Source organism: Suillus subaureus (assembly GCF_016647635.1).
Source record: "Suillus subaureus strain MN1 chromosome Unknown BJ212scaffold_35, whole genome shotgun sequence".
Lineage (NCBI taxonomy): Eukaryota > Fungi > Basidiomycota > Agaricomycetes > Boletales > Suillaceae > Suillus > Suillus subaureus.
The window spans coordinates 397,530-417,458 of record NW_024538591.1 but is presented as its reverse complement, the minus strand read 5'-3'; the positions used below and the strand labels follow the sequence as shown (position 1 = coordinate 417,458).

Below are 19,929 nucleotides of genomic sequence, written 5' to 3'. Positions count from 1 at the left end.
CTCAAAGATCAAAGAAATGGGATGCATGGCCCTGTATTCAAGCAGAAAATTCAATATGTAAATGACGAGCCAATCGAACCGGTTCCGTACATCGACATCGACACTGTGCGCAGTACTTACTACGTAGTGGTGGAATTGCTAGTACGTAGTATAGAATAATGAATCGAGGACCCGCAAAATCCTTCAGTTTCCACTGCATCAATAATCAAGTTGCATGGCCCCCAATACCCTTTGGATATTTGCCAGGGCTAACAAGACTGGCTGCTCAGACTTTTTCCAGAGAAATTGAAGGGAACAACCAAGTATTAAAGCAACCCATAAATCGTCATCGCCGCCCACGTTGACCTCGATTGGCTTGCTCATATCTAAATACATATCACTCCTATGACAAAAATAGATTCCTAGGAGAGTGTGATACAAGCCCGTCCCAATTTCCAAATCCGCCCAGTGATCTCGTAGATTGATCAAGTTCCACGCCACAAACGACGGCGAAGAGACCAAGCGTCACGCGTCACGCCGCACCATTTACAGGTTGCATGTCGGATAAAGAAATGTACACGAGGCCCTCAGAGCCGTTCACGTACTGCTCAGCATGCCAGAGGTGGAGGTGCATGCGCGTGGCGAGGATTGCAAGGATGAGGATCTGAAAACTGTATATGCGTATTTGCCAGTAGAGACGCTGTCAGTAGGAATTTGCAATAGAATTGTGATGTACATACGCTTCAATGGCGGAGTATACGGCGAACATCTGAGAAATATCAATGTCTACATCTTATCGAAAGGTATTGCTTACGCACATCCCCGAGTAGTAGTGGCAGAAGAAAGTTCATGGCCGAGAAAACTGTTGAAACAGCGATGAGCGCGGAAATATGTGCAGGGTCTGACTCACGTAGACCACATGCATAGTAGAATATGTTATGCTTCACCAGTATGGCGAACAGAGGGCCCTTAACCAACCGCCATCGCTGTATAGCGCGTGTGATCGTGAGGCAGATCAGTCCTTGATAGAGCGTCAGTCAGTGTATGAGTCTGCAATGGATGCTCCAAATTCCCGACTACATACCCACTTGAAACACAAACACAAGAACAAAAGGCAAGAATAATTGGAAACCTTGTGGGCTCTGGGAGCAGCCTTGGACGCCTTGGACCGGGCCAATCGTGGCTGCGAAGGTGGAGTGAATACAGCGAATAGCGTAATGGTGGGGGAAATGAGAGCACAAACCATCAGGGAAAGGACCAGCGGGAGCCAAAATGCCGATGCATGATATGATAACTGCCTGACTGGTTCGTCAGACATGAGCTAGGGTGTGGAGTGCGTATGTGACTCACAAAATAGCCGGAGAGCACGGCTACGAGTACGATTCTCTTGTTGTTCCAGAGTGCATACGTCCTGAGAACAAAAAAGACTGGGTGGATCTGATCAGGAAGACACCTATATCACAGGGTAAGGAGAGATACATTCAGAGAGAGCGAGTGATATCACTCCGAAATCTGTGAGAGGAAAGAGCAACGCCCGGTAAGGCTGTGCATGCAGCGTGGACTGTGCGCGTACATGCGAAAATATTGCTCAATATCTGGCAGTTCTAGCAAAGTCATACGGTAAGCGTCATCATCAGCGGAGGTCCGCTGCACATACCTTTGGCTCGTTTTTGGCCAAGGATACTGAAGCAAAGCATGTCAATTCATTATTGGGGGGGTGTGCAATGTTGGGAATGAACGTACACCATAGTTCCAAGAAAATAACGACAAATGGAATGTATCGTGTAATGATATAAAGGCCTTTTACCTTTGTCCAGCGTGATCGAAGTAGGAATGTCCACTTCCGAGTCGAACACCATATTATCAACATCCAAAGCGAGGCGTATCACAGAACAAGTGCATCACCTCTTCGTGAAGTGAACAAACAAAATCATAGGTCTACATAAGTTAGTTTAACGGTGGGCTGGAATAGATCAAGACGAGCCTACCCAGAATGTCGCCGTCGATACTGAACCGTCAGGTTAGAACGAGGAAGTAGTAGTTCAGATAGCACGTACTGTAAATGTACTGGTGACCACATGTTCGTTATCATCCTGCCTGCACATTAAGAAAGAACGCACCGCTAAGAATTGCAAATCCCTGGCCGCTCCGATATCAGCAGCTGAATATTCCATCTGCATGCGCTCGAGAAGTAAAAAACTCAAGTTTCACGCAAGCGCCTTTATATCTCTCTCATGAATAAGCTGGGAATCCATTAAGGGGAGGCTGTGAATACTGTTACTATTTGGCTGAACTTCTTGATCACAATGAATCCTCCGATCAGGTGATGTAATCACAGGATGCACTGGGCGAGGCGCTCAGCAGACACAGCTGATGACGGCACGAGACGATAAACCTAACCCTAAAACATGCAACTAGCCTTGTATGTCTATGACTCTGGATACCTGTGCGAGGTTCCTGGCACGTGCTCCAGTCACTCTACATGCCAAACTCAACCATTACAGCGGGATTGGGTAGATCTGTGAGCACATTGGCTTAGGCCCAGATGACTAGACGTGAGTTAGTTGAGAAATCATTCACTAAGCAATATGTAAAACAAGGTTACCTGCTGCGTATAGGCATGATCGACATACTCGCGAGTTGATACAAAAATTCCCAGGTCGTTGTGATAGTCCTTGGTTCTTGAAGGTTGCTTCTGAAAGGCTTGGTAAACCCCGGCTGTTTTAGATGTGAACTTAGCCGAAGAATTCGCGCGCGATAATGATATGTAAAACAGATTGATCTGGATTGATACAGAAATTAGTAATGGGTGGATGGGACTAAGAATACTGGCTGACGGCAAATCCAATCGTCATCATAATTCTGAGACGTGTTTGATGCGGCTGGAAGGCATACCAACTCGCCAATATACTTGGTGGCCGTGACGTTTCCTGGAATTAAATGAAATCAAGGGATGCAGAGGATAAGAATTGCAGCCTGTGCAAGTAATTGCAAGGTGATAACGATAACGAATCCAGGATCCTCCCGAGAGAACCTGAAAGTTCGAAAGTTCTGCCCGTCCGCACCATCCGATAAAATAAGATCATGCTGAATGTGCTGCTGGTCGTCTCGCAAATATCCCTGACTTAACGCAAGAGATCATGTCCACATTTGCCTCATTGGCAATCGGCCTGAAGGACATATCATTCGCGAGGTTTTGTGCCGCCCAAATTTAGGCCAAATCCTGAAAAATAAATTCTGGATAGCCAAATTAGGGTTGGACTGAACGGCCGGACGGGACGGACGATTGGTTATTTCCAAATTTTTGGTATACACCGGGTACCTGTGGGTGAAACATGGTGGATTGCATGGCGGTGCTGTCCAATACAGCAAAGTAAACTTCTCGAGATCAAGGTGGGGTATCTCCCTACATCACCGAGTGATTCGCCAGTTGATCAAATCAACGACGTATCATAGATGATGATGGTCAACCCACTCGCGATGATGTATGTACGTACTAACAGGATAACAAGTCCATGCAGTGACATGGAAACCGTGTTAGTACGTAGTGATATCGAGGCTGTAGCCTGGGACTGGAGCGCTACTGGTTAATACTAGTTCTGCAGGTTTCGGACGATGTGAGTGATGCAGAAGCCAACTACGCCGTAGATTGGATACTATCTGGACGTTAGCAAGACACGGTATGCCTATTCTCGTACTTTATCGCAGGAGAAAGGGTGGAGGGTTGATACGATTGAGGAAACGATGTGACTGTACGTGATAGCGGTGCGGGGTGAACGTTTGAAAAGCGGATGAAACGTGATGGCGTGGGGTTATTAATTTATTTCTGAACATGCTCGGGGTTGATGATTACTCGAATGGGACTGGGGGCCGCTGGTGTCGGGTTTAGAACTGAGAATCGTGGTGGTGGAATCGAGCGAAGTCACTGACGGGGACGTCGGGAGACGGCGTCATAAAAAACGAAGTGAAAATTCCGGCTGCAATGGGCAAGCCAGGTCAAGGCTGGTGTCAAACAAGTTGATAGCTGGGCCTTTGATGTTCAGAAGGCCAGCTCCACGTGCGTACTCGGAGGAAAGCTGAGCCGTCATTAATGCAAGTCCGCACTGTTGGCCACATTGAATAGGTACCACGGTAAAACAATTGGTCGAATGTCGGGCAAGTTGGTTGACCGTGAGTGCCTGTTCTATGTCGGAGATTGAAGCAAGGGCGTGTCGTCGTCAAAACCTTATTCAATCCGACGGTGGGTTCCACGTGTTGGCTGCGCAGTTCTTAAGAACCCACGTTTTTCCGTTTAGTACTTTTTAGTTAGCTGTAACGTTGTCTTTCCTAATCCCGGCTCATTTCCTTCTTGCCATCATGTCGTCGTCTGCACCACAAGCGACGTTATCAACATCCCCAACGACAGTAGCACCTACAACTGCTGTAACATCACCCGGTACTAGTACTTCTACTCCCCCCACTACAACACCAAGTATTTCTTCTTCCCCTTCGTCTCCTCACAAATAATCAATCAGTACTGATTAATCATTAGCTACCAGCACTACTCCATCAACGACAACAACGCCCACATCGACGACCCCATCAACTTCAGCAACAACACCAGCTACAACTCCCACATCTTCCACATCTTCCACGACAACTGGCAGCAATGCACAAGCTTCAACTACCCCTGCATTCGCAAGTACCACTCCAACAACAACCTCCATGACATCTGTTGCGACTACAGTACCCGTCATTATTACGTTCGTCCTCTCATATCTCATTTCTTTCACAGTCCTTTACCCAATATACTAGCTCAACAAATTCACTCGGATCAACAATCGTCATCACAACAGAGATATCCACAACAACCTCAATCCCTGTCTCAACTTCCTCCTCGTCCACAAACAACTCATCAAACACCGGCCCAATCGTAGGTGGCGTAGTCGGTGGTATCGCCGTCATCGCCATCTTCGCCCTTATCATCTTCTGCTTACGCCGTCGCAGAAGGCGAGACGAGTTCGACGGCAACTTTGACCCCGATCATGTCATTTCTCACCCTTCAGGGGGCGGGACTCTCCCCCAAATCGACCTTGGCGAAGAAAATGAGATCACCCCTTACCCTGACCATGGTGCCAGCATGCGCCAATACGGAGAAAGCCCCTACCTAACTACCGGTGCTGCTGCCGGCGCAGCGGCAGCTGCGAGTATAAACCGCACAACTTCCCCACTCAGCTCTCCCTCCCAATACAGCGACACCGCCACCACTGCTGCCGAGGGGTACCCTTCTCAGGGCTTCATCCGCCCAGGCCCGGGCCAGTACCCCCAAGGCGGACCAAACATGTACACAATGCAGCAAGCAGACTGGCACAACCCACTCCCCCTCACATCACCCGCACCAAGCGTCAGCAACGCCTCCTCCAGCAGCCGTGCAATGAAGGAGAGAGAAGCTGCTGCTGGCCGTCAAGGCCTCGGCCTCGCTACTCAGCAAGAAGTCGACGGTGAGGGTTCTGGCGTTGTCCAGCACCAGGATGCAGGACAGGTGCATAGTGAAGAAGAAGGTGAACCGAGAGATATCCCCCCTGCGTATGACTCTATAAGGCAGTAGACTCATCCAGTGATTCCAAAAGGCGATATTTGAAGTGGAATATGTGATATTACCCTTGCCATGTTTCGATGGACACCACCTTTGGACGCTTATACGTATGTACAGTGCATTGTCATCGTCATCATGATCTTAGACCCTGATCCCTTGTTTATCTTCGACATTAGTTGTCGTCGTACTATGTTTGGTGACTCTGGAGTCTGACTACTTGTTACTTACCAGCACATTTCATATATGCATCGTCATATCATGTTTTTGTTCATTCTTACGATACATCACTGCAAATTGCGTTTATAATCACCTCGCCGTTACGTTCACCCTATTGCGAGTAGCAAACATGTATAAACACATTCAGAACGTTCGAGTTTAGGTTGGACAACTTGCTTGGCTGCCACAAAAACCCATCATTCCTATCAACAAGGTCGCATGCAACACCCACTGCCCCGTTAACGGAGGTGATCAATGTTTGCTATCTACTATGAGATTTCAATACATTCATCAGTCCACTGTATACCCGTCGAACGTCCATCTCCGCCATATCATCTACCTCGCCGCCTCCACGCCCAACTTCCGATTCCTTCGCCGCAGCACACAACGACGGAAATAGCTTCAAATGAGACGGGTCTTCGAGTTCGCGTGCAAGAGTTGGACGGATCATATGCATGCATCACCGGTAATAGTTCTGGGGTGCGTTCCTACCCACGGATATAGATAAACGGATCTAGATCGAACTTCCAAATTCAATTGCAAAATTAATGCCGTTGTCATTGGCTTAATATGAATCGCAGACAAAAATACCGATGCGAAATGATGACATTAGTAGTGTGTTTTGCATCTGGGTGTCGATGGTATGCTTTGGGACTTTTTTGCATCTTTGAGATGTTGTGTCTCGTTGAGCGATGTAGGATTACCTGAGAGGTGAGTTATTCATTTGGACTTTGCGTCGTTTTAGTGGTTTGTTATATTCTGACTTTCTGATGGTGTGCCAGAACTTAGAAGAACGCGACTACCCGAATCTGCCGACGTTTTGACCCTCAGGCTTATCGATAACCTCACCATCGATTGAACCTGTACAATTTGAAAAATATATATCGGTTTTCGCGTACGTCCGAATCTTCTAACCTCGTGAGTTCCTGTTTACACATCGATTTTGATGGTGTCCAAACATTACCATTTCATACGTAGACTGGTTTGCAGCTTCACGACTAACACCTATACATATGTTGATTCGATCAAGAGACTCTGGATCGAGGTCTTGACCTCACGCAAAATAGTCACTTTGGTCAAATGCAGGGACGGCTACCGCCCCCATGATGCTCATTTTGACGATAAAAGCTGGGTTTATCTGATATGAACACCATCGTCTTACATCTACCAAAGTATCATCTATGATACGTCGTTGATTTAATTGCGAATCGCTGAGCGACGTGCCCTACCTTGATCTCGAGAATATCCTAACTTTGTTGTATTGGACAGTGCAGTCCACGACCTCACCACTGGCAGGAGAACCACAGCATCTCAACCACAAGTACCCGAGGTCCAGAATCAATTTGCACCAAGAGGAAAATTCTTGTGGGTCGGGGCAGCTTGCTGCACAATCATTTCAAGTCACGGTCATGCAGGGCTGAATCCCTTAGTACATTGAAATTTCACGGTGCTGCGCCAGCGATAAAGTCTCGCTTAGTAAATAATAAACGGGTGAAACACTGAAACAATAATGGGTGGTGCGCATATACTTCAGATTGCTTGTTTGCGAGATCTACGCTTGATCTGCGCACCCTCCTCGAATGATTCACCGATGGACATCTTCTACCTACTCATGAGGTTCGATGATTTGGTCATAAGAGATCCAGACCAAGGCAATCCTATTCATCAACGTACACACAACGGAAGCAGACGGGGTACTACATATATGCGGGAACACTTTCAATAGCTCAACCTTGAACACCTCTGCAACTCAGGCAAGGTGGTGCCTACTTGCCAATTGGTTGGAGATCAGAAACCCGGAGGAACTCCCACTTCTGGTAGTCATATCCTTCCATGTAAGGCTCGATTACCACCTTGTGAATGTTATGAGCAAAAGACACTGAAACAAAGATCTACCAACTTACTTCATGGTCATTTGTGTTTGGAATGGAGAGCACCTTGTCGTCACCCGCCACAGTGAAGGTCATCCCATACATGCGAGTCGTTAAATTAGCAAAAACGAGTTACTAAGCACTGCATCGGATTCTCACCAAAAATTTTCTTCAAAGCCGCGTTCAACAAGATCAACGAGAATCGACTGCCTGGTATAAACGACTGGTTCATCCCATTCCTGGCCACGTCCGCGTCAACCAACAAGCAAATGACAGAATGGATGCCAATCCAGCATACCTGGTTCGCAGTAGCAAAGCATCCGTTACCGTTATAGCCGTTGTTGTTGGACTGAATGCTATAGGTTTTGTAGGCGGACGCTTCTTTGTCTGGTGACTCTTGTCTTTTCATCACCCACTAGTATACGTGATGTGTGAGAAGCAGTCACATTGAAGTGGGCGTGAACACATATAGATACCTCTTGAGCCTTGGTGTCATTTCTGGAGTAGCCTTGGATCTTGTTGCCTTCATCAGTCCTGTTGTCCTTCAGATCGAGCAAGAGGCCTCTGCCAATGTTTCTGATAGTATACACTCCATCGGCGGGGGGAAGCGGCATTGTATAAGATACGGTCACTAGTGAGATGATTTGACAATGAGACGAGGAATCGATAAGGGACTTTTATACGCAAGATGGGGCATGATGGTTATATATAGGAGCTACAGATCTGGTTGATGTTTTGGATTTGCGTACCATTCTTTCCTAGTCTAAAAGTGGGAATGGGCAACGCCTGCAAACAAAGTGTGACATTATGTAAGCATGATGTGATGGCCAGTACTATAGTACTAATAGCGTACAACATTTATGAGCAGCCCTATTGAGACCCTGAACAAGTTCACCGCTCTTCACATGCACATTCCACACTAGTAAGTACTTTTACCACCCAATCCCAGCCTCCACTTACAACTCGCTCACCATCTAGACTCCAGCGCAGTGTCCTGACAGTGTCCTTTTCATTCGGCAATGACCTTCCCGGTCTCAATGTTCTACAACCTCACTGTCCTGTCCTCGCAACAATTTGGCCGCTTTGAGATGATAATATCCAATTTACTCATATCCTTTCCTCCCAATCTCGCCAGTCATCACTACACAACTCCTTAGGTCCCAAAGTCGAAGTGAGCCGTCATATGAACATGTGATGATGCGCTGCCCGCCGGACAGGTACGCAATGCCAGGTACGTAGTTTTTATGGCCTCGCATCGTCTTGCAGGGATTTAATTCTGACGTACTTTTCACCTTAGTAGTCGGAGAAGGCATGATGGACGTTTGGGATCTCAATCGAGAAAAATGTGACTATGTGCAAGAGCAGCTTGTCTTGGTCTTCTTTGAATTAAAGCGGATTTTTGTTACTTTACAGGCGCTAAGATCATTGGTGGGTCTATGATATCAACTGAATCCATGTCAATAGACATGCATATGCATTACTCACGAGAGCGATAAAAATGCACAGGAAGACTTCGGGACGTTGTATGCAGGACGATTTCGCTGTTTGTCCTTCAAAACTTGCAGATTTCCATGAGTATCCTTGACACCGCTCAGTAAGAACTCCTCGTTTCACCTATTCACCCAGAATGTAACTCACAGCAAGCCCCACTCAGACGGATCAGGCACAGATTTACTCCACGCAAGAACGAGAGGAGTGGGTAGTTGGTATCCGAGACAGTGTACGTTTAATTTTGGGTCGAGAGAGTTGCGCAAGTTTCTGTTTGGGCCGCCTGCTAGGTGTGTATTCCGTGTGTTATCCCCATGTTTTTTTTTAAGTTTCTCAGTATTTTGCAGCACCCCGGGTCACGACTATGCCACACGTGTCATCCTAGCTCTATTTGACCCTTGGCCCTTCGATCGTTTGATTCATATCCACCCCACGCGTTTTCTTCCAGCCTATCTATATCGGACCCTACTCGGAGGACGGTGTTACTCGTTTCTCTGCATCGCACAGAAACCATGGATTAGTGGTTCAATGGTGAGCAGCTACATTTTTACAGCCACGTGCTAAGCTATCTTGCTCGATGTTCAAGTCTACGCGTCCAGAATGGCGACCTGTCACCATATGGTAGTGTCAAATATCTTGGTGGAGCCGATCAGTGACCCGGAAATGAGCTTCTTTTTATCGTCCAGGTTAAGCTCCAAACTGAACAATCTTGTTTGATTGTGGTGACCCATTCGCCTGTCTTTGCCATCCCATACTTTGATTGCATCTCGTTCGCAGGTCGCAATTATTGTTGCCCCGGGTGAGCAGCTTACAATACAATGTCCCATATTTATAAATCCGTTATATAATCCGCTCACTACTCGTTCACCATCTAGACTCCAGCATACTGACTTCACAAATTCAGAGTGGTTTCGCGTGCGTCGGAATCTTCTTATCTCGTGAGTTCTTGTTTATACATCGATTTTGATGGTATCCACACATTACCATTTCAAACGTGGACTAGTTTGCAGCTTCACGACTAACATCTACATATATATGTTGATTTGATCAAGAGACTCTGGATCGAGTTCTCGTTTGTACTTGACCACATGCGCAATACTCACATTGGTTAAGTGCAGGAACGGATACTGCTCCCATGACGCTCATTTCGACGGTAAAGGCTGGATGGATGGTGTTTTACCTGATATGAACATCATCGTCTTACATCTACCAAAGAATCATCTACGATACGTCGTTGATTTGATTGTGAATCGCTGAGCGATGTACCCCACCTGATCTCGAGAATAACCTTACTTTGTTGTATTGGACAGTGCAGCCCATGGCATCTCCATTCACAAGTACCCGAGGTCCGGGAAGGAGTTTCATAGCGTTCGAATCCTGACAGGATCCTGGATTCGTTATCGGTCTACATGTAATCGATCAGTGGCCTTTCAATTGATGGTGTGTATCCTCATAGAATGTTACTGCCATGTCTTGCAGAGGCTGCAATTCTTACTCTCTGGATCCCTTGATTTAATTTGATTTCAGGAAACGTGACGGCCGCCAAGTATATTAGAGATGTGGCACGTCTTCAAGTTGCGTCAAAGCGCCTCAGAACTATGGCGGTTAGATTTGCCACCAGTATTCTTAGTCCCATCCGCCCATTATTGATTCCTGTGTCGATCCAAATCAATCTGCCTCACATATCATTATCGCGCACGAATTCTTTGATTAAACGTACATCTAAAACGGCCGGGGTTCATCAAGCCTTTCAGAACCAAAAACCATCGCAATGACCACATGTCATGATGCGAATTTTTGAATCATCCCGCAAGCACGTCGATTATGCCTGTACACAGCGGGTAACCTTGTTTTGCATATTACTTCATGGAGGAATTCTCAACCAACTCACATTTAGTCACCTGGTACTGAGGCGGCGCGCCCACGGTGGACAGGGACGAGGGAGCTGAACCCAGAGACGAGTGTGCTGCTGCGTGTGATGATGATGTGCTATGAGCATGTGTGTCTAGAGCCTCGACTTCGCTGACTCAGCCTTCGGAACCTCCCGTGGCGCTGCTCTCGCCTATCTCCTTGCCTGGAACCCCCTACTCCAACGGCTCTACCCAACCCCGTAAACTCGAGTACAAACAGGCGATCGATCTATTCCTACTGGAGCGGTGTATCCCGCGACTGCGTATCGCGAGAAAGGCTGCCAAGGCAAGAAGTGGTGAAGAGTACTACCCAGACAGACCCTCCGCAGATGATTAATCTACGGTGCTGTGTGGCCGCTCCTTGCCCTGGCATCCCCTACTACACTGCATGCAACAAAAAATACACAACACTTATAGAACAAGCATGCCGGGGAAGGTCTGCCCTTCTCTAGTGTGTTTTGTGTCTTGATGGAGTACTTATGACTGACTGCCCTCTCAGCGAAATTACCCTATGTTTCCGACTCGTCAGCTGTAAGATTTATCAAGTTGCGCCCCGCCTAGTGCATCCTGTGGCTAATTGAAAGATCCATTATGATCATCAAGCTCAGCCGAATGGTAACCATATTCACAGCCTTCCCTTGATGGGTTCCCAGCTCATTCATAAGAGAGACAAAAAGTCGTGTGCGCGAAACTTGGGTTTTTTCCTTCCCGAGCGAATGCAGATGGCATATTCGGCTGACGACATCGCAGCGGCCAGGAATTTACAATTATTAGCAGTGCGTTCTTTCTTAATGTGAGGGCAGGATAATAACGAACATGTGGTCACCAGTACATTTGCAGTACGTGCTGCCTGAACTGCTTCTTCCTCGTTCTAACCTGACGGTTCAGCGTCGACGGCGACATTCTGGGTAGGCCTGGCCTGATCTACTCCCGTCCACCGTTAAACTTGCTTATGTAGACCTATGATTTTGTTTGTTCACTTCATGAAGAGGTAGTGCACTTGTTCCGTGATACGCCTCGCTGCGGATGTTGATGGTGTTCGAAGTTGACATTCCTACTTCGATCGCGCTGGACAAAGGTAAAAGGCCTTTACATCATTGCACGATATGTTCCATTTGTCCTTATCATATTGGTCCTATGTTGTACGTTCGTTCCCGACGCTGCACATCCCTCCGACAATGATTTGACATACTTTGCTTCAGCGACCTTGGCTCAAAACGAGAACCCCGAGGTATGTGCAGCGGATTTCCACTGACGACGCTTATTGTATGACTTGCTAGAAATGCCGGATCTTGAGCAATATTTCCGCATGTACGCGCACAGTCCATCCTACGTGCACATCCTTACGAGCGTTGCTCTTTCCTCTGACAGTTTTCGGACTGATGTCACTCACTTTCTCTGAATGTATCTCTCCTTACCCCGCGATATAAATGTTCTCCTGATCAAATTCACCCAGGCTTTTTTACCCTCAGAACGTACGCACTCTGGAGCAACAATAGAATCGTGCTTGTAGCCATGCTGTCCGCCCTTTTTGTGAGCCACATGTGCACTCCACACCCCAGCTCATCTTTAACGAACTAGCCAGGCAACCGTCGTGTCATCCGTCAGCCTTGTGCTTGTCGCTGGCGTTACCTCTGAAGGTTTGTGCTTCATTTTCCGCTTATACTATTCGCTATATTCAGTTCACTTTCGTAGTCACGACTAGCGCGATCCCAGGCATCCCAGGCTGCTCTGGGAGCCCACACGGTGTCCTATTATTCTTGCCTTATATTCTCATGTTTGTGTTCCAACTAGGTATGTAGTCGGGAACTGGGGTGCATACATTGCAGACTCACACGCTGACTGGCGCTCTCTTCAGGACTGGTCTGCCTCACAATCATACGCGTTATACAAAGCTGGCGGTCGGCTAAGGGCCTTCTGTACGCCATGCTGGTGAAGCATAACATATTCTACCATGCATGTGGTCTACGTGAGTCAGGCCTTACGTGCTCATCAGCGATGATTACCGTTTCAAAAGTCTTCTCGGCCGTGAATGTTCTTTTGCCAATGCTACTTTCAGATGTGCGTGAACAATACTCTTCGATACGACGTAGTCACTTATATTTCGCAGGTGTATTCCGTATACTCTTCCCTCGAAGGGTATGCACGTCATAATTCTATTGCGAGTTCCTACTGACGTCTTCAAATATGCATGTACAGTTTGCAGATCTTTATTCTTGCGATCCTCGCCACGCGCATGCACCTCCACCTCTGGCATGTTGAGCGGCACGTGGATGGCTCCGAGGCCCTCGTGCGCATTTCTATTGAGATATGAATTCATGAGCAGGCCAATCACGTGAATGACGACGACGAGAAGCACCAGGATCTTTGCAATCGCATATCCATGCAAATTACACAGGCAGTTGTGAGGTAAATTCATCTTCCACAAAGGTATCAAACAGGCAATGTACAGTGCTATTGAATATACACAAGTGTTGCAAATGATGTTGAACAGCGAGGATTTCGCCAAAGGAGGAAAAGTAGAGAATGAGATAGAGTTAAATACGTGTCAATGAGATTCATATTGGTGTTGCCATGCACAATATTCGACGAAGGCTTCTGACGAGTGTTGCACAGCTAACACCAAGATGATACGGTCTTTATCGCGTCCAATGTTTTCAAACCCAATGTGACATTCCATCGTCACGGTCAACTGCCTGACTATCAATTAAACTCCTCATTGACAGCTCTTCTTCGTCAGATGTGGTGCTCGCAAAACAAACATCTATCATGCCCGCGCGATGTAAGTTAGCTTCCGTCGGATGTTCCACACTTTGCAAAGCTTCGTGGACAGGTGCTGAATGATAACTCAACCATAAGAGTTGCAGTGCGCCTGCATTTGGGATGGGAGCCTGACTGTTGCGGGATGCATGAAACGCTCTTGTTGTGTGTAGAGCCAATCCCAACATGATCACCGACACAGAGGTCGCAAACAGCAACTAGAATCAATTTCAACAAATTATCATTGTGCAGTTAATACTGACATGAAGGCGTAGGGCGATCACCTCCTCATAGGCAAGGGCCGTCCCATTGCCAGGTTGAATTCCTCCATCCATTCGCCCTGCTGAGTTGGTGACACAGCGTGAGTAATAACAGAGCCATGCATACTAGTACGATCCCTCACCAATCCAAGTGACTTGTGCAACCGTTTGCGCAATAGCGGCTTCTAGTTTATCCCGGCTCAAGGTGGAATTAGAAACGGGAGGTTGGTCCCAGTCGGTGGACGATTGGAGATATTGAGCTGAGAGATCCAATCCTACCAATGTCATTATAGACCTAGAATAAAAGACCATGGGTAAGGCATTGTAGCAGTCGAAGACCCCTCGAGTTCATGCCCATTTGAGGTGCAACCATGAAGAAAAACTATTGTCGGCGGGTTTTGGGCCTGCACGATCTGGGAGAGACAGATCCCGAATCTGTTAAGCACTCGGCTGTTGGCAGGTTTCGAACCTACACCATCCAGGAAGACCAGATTTCGAATCTGTTACCAACTTGGCTATAAGCCTTATAGTTGACGTTTGAAGACCTCTCCATGAGCTCATATTTGGAGGAGCGATCTGATAGGGAAAAAACTGAAACCTATTGTCAGCAGGTTTCGAACCTACACAACAGATTTCGAATCAGTTAACAACTTGGCCATAAGCCTTATAGTTCCGATTCGAAGACCTCTCCATGAGCTCATATCCAAGGTGCGATCTGATAGAAAAACTAGTGTCACCAGGTTTCGAACCTACACCATCCAGGAAGATCAGATTTTGAGTCTGTTAGCAACTGGGCCATAAGCATTAAAGTGGACGTTCGAAGACCTCTCCATGAGCTCATGTCCAAGGTGCGATCATAAAGAAAAACCATTGTCAGCAGGTTTCGAACCTACACCACAGAGTTTGAATCTGTTAACCACTTTGCCATGGGTCTTGTGGTTGGCATTGGAAGACGTCTTGAGTTCATGCCCATTGGATGCGCAATCACGAAAGAAAACTATCGTCAGCGGGTTCTGAACCTACACCACAGATTTTGAATCTGTTAACAACCTGGCCATAAGCTTGACAGTTGACGCTCGGAGACCTCTCCATGAGCTCATATCCAAGGTGCGATCTGATAGAGAAAAAACTATGGTGAGCAGGTTTCGAGCCTACACCATCCAGGAGGACCAGATTTCGAATCTGTTAACAACTTGGCTGTAACCCTTACAGTTGACGTTCGAAGACCTCTTCATGAGCTCATATCCAAGGTGCAATCATAAAGAAAAACTATTGTCAGCAGGTTTCGAACCTACACCACAGATTTTGAATCTGTTAACCACTTGGCCATGAGTCTCATGCCTGACGTTCGAAGACCTCGTGAGTTCATGCCCATTGGTGGTGCAATCATGAAGAAAAACTATTGTCGGCGGGTTTTGAACCTGCACAATGTATGAGGAACGGATTTCGAATCTGTTAACCACTTGGCTAAGACCAGTTAAGATGAGTTCAACCTAAACATGCCAAGCAGGTAAGGTCTGCTCGGCGATGTAGCTGGGTTGTGCAGTCGAGAACAATAGTAGCTGACCGTAGTGTCGTGGACCACGAATCGGTCCTGCGTGTACCAGCTCGCGCAGCCGTACAAAGTGCGCGAACACGGGAAGAATCTGATGTTAACGGTGGTCTTCGATGAAAATGCGTGGAACAGCAGTGTCCTGTCATCGCTCGATGATTGATAGGCCGTACGACGGCGGCCCCGCCACTCACCCGTATCGGGTGGACGGTTGGGGTCTCAATCGAGGAAATCGTGACTGTGTGCAAGAGCAGTTCGTCTGGATCTTCTTTGAATTAAAGCGGGTTTTTGTTGCTTTGCAGACGCTAAGATTGTTGGTAGGTCTGTGATATCAACTGAATCCATGTCAATAGACATGCAAAGGCATTACTCACGAGAGCGATAAAAATGCACAGGAAGACTTCGGGACGATGTATGCAGGACGGTTTCGCTATTTGTCCTTCAAAACTTGCAGATCTCCATGAATATCCTTGACACCGCTCAGTAATAACTTCTCGTTTCAAAATGTAGCTCACAACTGGCCCGTGGCACTCAGACGGATCAGGCAAGATCTACTCCATGCAAGAACGAGAGGAGCGGGTAGTTGGTAACTGAGACAGTGGATGTTTAATTTTGGGTCGAGGGAGTTGCCCAAGTTTTTGTTCGGGCCGTCTTTATGTGCGTATTCTGTGCGTCATCATCGTGTTTTTTTTCAGTTTCATAGTATTTTGCAGCACCCCAGGTCACAACTATGCCACGTGCGCCATCCTATCTCTATTTGGCCCTTGGCTCTTCGATCGTTTGATTCACCTCCACTCCACGCATTTTCTTCCAGCCTATCTATATCGGACCCTGCTCGGAGTACGGTGTTGCACGTTTCTCTGCATCACACAGAAAACATGGATCAGTGGCTTAATGATGAGCAGCTACATTTTATACAGTCACGTGCTAAGCTATCTTGCTCGAAGTTTAAGTCTATGCGTCCAGAATGGCGATCTGTCACCATATGGTAGTGTCAAATATCTTGATGTCGGAGCCGGTCAGTGACCCGGAAATGATCTTTTTATCGTCCAGGTTAAGCTCCAAACTGAACAATCTTGTTTGATTGTGGTGACCCATTCGCCTATCTTTGCCATCCCATGTTTTGATCGCATCTCGTTCGCAGGTCGCAATTATTGTTGCCTCGGGTGAGCAGCTTACAATACAATGTCCCATATTTATAAATCCATTATATAATCCGCTCACCACTCGTTCACCATCTAGATTGACTTCACAAATTTAGAGTGCCCTTTCTACTTGACGGCAACTTTCCTCGTCTCACTGTCCCACATTGCTTGAAGCTGTGGCTACAGATGCGTAAATCTTGACGTCACAAGTCCCGTCGTGTCATCCATACGCAACTCGATCAAGCACTGAAAACTTGAATTTGAATTTGAACACGTGATATCAAGTGACTTGGGTATAGTTCGCCCCTGTTCTCCTCCTATACAGTCAACCCATCAGATCCCTCCTTCAGTACACATATGTCTTATCCGACATCAGTAACTGCTGTTCCGATAACAACATCGCCAACCACATCAGCATCCCCGACTACTACTTTCGCCTCTTCGACATCTTCCGTGAGCAGCAGCAATGCCCCAACATCAACTACCCCTGTAACGACTGGAACAACTCCAATTGCAACCTCCATGACCTCTGTGGCAACTGCATTACCCACTACGATTACGTTTGTCCTCTTTTATCTCGATTTTTCTACAGTTGTTCACCTGATCTACCAGATCAAAAAATTCATACGGTTCAACAGCTGTCATCACCACAGAGATGTCCGCAACTACCTCTGTCCCTGTCCCCACTCCATCTCCCGTAAACAACTCATCAAACACCGGCGCAATCGTAGGTGGCGTCGTCGGTGGTGTCGTCGTCATAATCGCCCTCCTTGGGCTTTTCTTCTTCTGCTTACGCCGGCGCAGAAGGCGAAATGAATTTGACGGGAACTTGGACCCCGATCATCTCGTTTCCCATCCCTCAGGGGGCAGAGCCCAGCCCCAGATCGACCTCGGCGAAGAAAACGAGATCACCCCCTTACCTTACCCTGACCATAACAGAAGCATGCGTCAATATGGAGAAAGTCCGTTCCAACCTGCGGGTGCCGCCGCCAGCGCAGGTATTCACAGCACAACCTCCCCACTCAGCTCTCCCTCGCAATACAGCGACACTGCCACCTCCCCCGGCGAGGGGTACCCCTCTCAGGGCTTCGTACGCCCAGGCCCGAGCATGTACCCAATGCAGCAAGCAGGCTGGCACACCCCGCGCCCACTTACATCACCCGCTCCAAGAGTCAGCAATGCATCTGCATCTTCTTCCGGTCACGGGATGAAAGAGCGAGGAGCCGCTGCTACAGCTGGCCGTCAGGGGCTCGCTCTACCTACACAGCAAGAGGTTGACGGTGAGGGGTCTGGCGCTGTTCAGCACCAGGATGCGGGACAGGCGCCTAGTGAGGAAGGAGAACCGATAGATGTTCCGCCTGCATATGAGTCTATAAGGCAGTAGACTCGTCGCATGCATGCACGCAGGGATCCCGATGAACATCCTCTTGTAAGAATGCATTGTAACTTTGACTTTTAGACGTAGTTGTCCCCACTGAGAGAGGGGCAGGTGAGCGCAAACAGAAAAAAGAGCTTCGAGATATAGCAAGTCGTGTCACACACAAGTGCCCATAAGAGGGAGGGAAGTTCACGCTAAGATAACTGATACCGCTTTACAGCTGTGCCATTCGGACGGGAGGCCGCGTACTTTGAAGAATCGCATGATGATTAACTCCGAATCAAAACACCAAGAACACAGATACCAGCACCACTAATTGTACGTCGGCCAAAACCTGGGCTAGAAAGGAACGAAAACGTGCACGGGGAGAATGAATCATACTTACCGAGACATATAACACCAGTGGCAATATTAATGATATTGGTGAGCATTTACTTGCGTAACACTTCAACCAAATCGTAGATCGGGTTTATCCAAGCAGTGAAGACGCCTTCAACATTGATGCATACGTTGACATGACGTTGTGTGAAATTATCGAGATGGACAATCAACTTGGCCTTGGCTTTGTCGATCCTTCCGATGACCAAAATCGCTAGATTTAAACATGTGATGGATTAAGATGTCGAATATCGAGGACAGAAGGGTACTGGTATGAGCTGGATGTTACAGGTGCCAATTCGGCCACTGGTGTTTGCACAACCACACTATGGTCGCTAGCAGATTGATGATAAGTTGGAGAAGGAGCAGGGTAGTGTGATAAGTCATGACAGGCATTGAAAACGGGTGACTCAGCGTGAGGAGCCTTCCAACTGGAGCATGGCACTGGCAGAACGTCGTGTAGGAAGTCAGTTCAGAAAATGATCAGTTCAGCTAACCTGTGTTGCCCATGTATTAAGCTTTATGAGAGGGCTGAGAGATGCTGTATGCTTTGCGTAGCTTGATGATATTGGGCTCTTTCATCCCAGCGCGTGTGGCTGCTGTGTAGAATGCGGACGTATGGCTGACATCGATTCCTTGAGAATAGTACTTTTCCCAATGAATGAGACCAGCCCTACGACCGTGTTGTGTGGAAAATCTTGACATTACAATGTTCATGCGCGCGTCATGTTCGGTAGAATCGTCGATATCGATGAATGAAGATTTCAAACTCCGTCCGGGTTATACCTAACCACGGAAATCTGCGAAGTCGTCTCGTGTCGTTCAATATTAATCTTGATATCGCTGATCCGGCGCTTACAAGTAACCAGTTTGGGGATATCAATGAGCTACAACCTGTGAGCCCTCTAATTTCAAATTCGGAGAGCAACGATAACTTTCTGGGTGCTAGTGTGTAAAGCATACCCTGCGGAGGGCTGTGTGAACTAAGATAACCTGACAGCGTCGCTGGACCTCCAAACATGTCCAAGTCAGACACGCTGTGCATTTGCCAGAAAGAAGGCATGCTGGAGCAGCAGTGAAATTGTCAGATTGGCTTTATTCTGTTTTAACAGCCCTCATTTCTGACAATGCCTAGTTTCCTGCAAGGTTCTCGTTGTTCTTTGATCAACAAACGCGTCCACCGCAAGCGCAAGACCATTTGTTCATAGAATGCGTATAGTCAGGGGTGCTACACAGGTACATCAATGCTACGAACAACTAAAATCAAATTTTGGCGAGGTACCTCTGGTGCTCAATCGTTCGAATTAACACCTGCAGCGAAATATGAATGGATCCCTCGAACATGCTCAACCGTCCTGCACACTACTAGTTTCCTTCTAATTCATTTATCAACCTCCATGTCGGCCACCCGGAATTC

The 19,929-nt window shown here is 47.4% G+C and overlaps 6 protein-coding genes across 6 annotated transcripts; 3 read left to right on the top strand and 3 right to left on the bottom strand.

The window, feature by feature from the left end:
• Positions 1–427: 427 nt before the first annotated feature.
• On the bottom strand, positions 428–2,318 carry BJ212DRAFT_620048 (uncharacterized protein). Its single transcript, XM_041343672.1, has 15 exons — positions 2,100–2,318; positions 2,037–2,046; positions 1,968–1,987; positions 1,885–1,917; positions 1,723–1,819; positions 1,637–1,662; positions 1,553–1,583; positions 1,459–1,491; positions 1,330–1,406; positions 1,223–1,277; positions 1,064–1,162; positions 890–1,000; positions 798–841; positions 720–748; positions 428–650 (listed from the first exon to the last, which is right to left on the bottom strand). The coding sequence occupies exons 1-15, from the start codon at positions 2,157–2,159 to the stop codon at positions 512–514; spliced, it is 864 nt and encodes a 287-aa protein (XP_041189081.1). The 5' UTR covers positions 2,160–2,318; the 3' UTR covers positions 428–511.
• Positions 2,319–4,220: 1,902 nt separating this feature from the next.
• On the top strand, positions 4,221–5,941 carry BJ212DRAFT_1380803 (uncharacterized protein). The gene is made up of 3 exons (XM_041336638.1): positions 4,221–4,450; positions 4,511–4,721; positions 4,774–5,941. Exons 1-3 carry the CDS (start codon positions 4,336–4,338, stop codon positions 5,564–5,566), a joined length of 1,119 nt encoding a protein of 372 aa, XP_041189080.1. The 5' UTR covers positions 4,221–4,335; the 3' UTR covers positions 5,567–5,941.
• A 1,855-nt stretch (positions 5,942–7,796) lies between these two features.
• BJ212DRAFT_1484681 (uncharacterized protein) lies at positions 7,797–8,255 on the bottom strand (the record flags this gene model as incomplete). Its single annotated transcript, XM_041340844.1, has 3 exons — positions 7,797–7,880; positions 7,940–8,056; positions 8,118–8,255. 3 exons carry the CDS (start codon positions 8,253–8,255, stop codon positions 7,797–7,799), a joined length of 339 nt encoding a protein of 112 aa, XP_041189079.1.
• Positions 8,256–11,108: 2,853 nt separating this feature from the next.
• On the top strand, positions 11,109–13,525 carry BJ212DRAFT_619882 (uncharacterized protein). Its single transcript, XM_041343671.1, has 16 exons — positions 11,109–11,570; positions 11,643–11,815; positions 11,869–11,878; positions 11,928–11,947; positions 11,998–12,030; positions 12,085–12,181; positions 12,242–12,270; positions 12,320–12,350; positions 12,411–12,443; positions 12,496–12,572; positions 12,625–12,679; positions 12,735–12,833; positions 12,898–13,008; positions 13,057–13,100; positions 13,150–13,178; positions 13,239–13,525. The coding sequence occupies exons 1-16, from the start codon at positions 11,519–11,521 to the stop codon at positions 13,351–13,353; spliced, it is 1,008 nt and encodes a 335-aa protein (XP_041189078.1). The 5' UTR covers positions 11,109–11,518; the 3' UTR covers positions 13,354–13,525.
• A 160-nt stretch (positions 13,526–13,685) lies between these two features.
• On the bottom strand, positions 13,686–14,158 carry BJ212DRAFT_1380771 (uncharacterized protein). Its single transcript, XM_041336637.1, has 2 exons — positions 14,063–14,158; positions 13,686–14,017 (listed from the first exon to the last, which is right to left on the bottom strand). Exons 1-2 carry the CDS (start codon positions 14,132–14,134, stop codon positions 13,697–13,699), a joined length of 393 nt encoding a protein of 130 aa, XP_041189077.1. The 5' UTR covers positions 14,135–14,158; the 3' UTR covers positions 13,686–13,696.
• Positions 14,159–17,113: 2,955 nt separating this feature from the next.
• On the top strand, positions 17,114–18,140 carry BJ212DRAFT_1484677 (uncharacterized protein; the record flags this gene model as incomplete). Its single annotated transcript, XM_041340843.1, has 2 exons — positions 17,114–17,316; positions 17,369–18,140. The coding sequence occupies 2 exons, from the start codon at positions 17,114–17,116 to the stop codon at positions 18,138–18,140; spliced, it is 975 nt and encodes a 324-aa protein (XP_041189076.1).
• Positions 18,141–19,929: the final 1,789 nt, after the last annotated feature.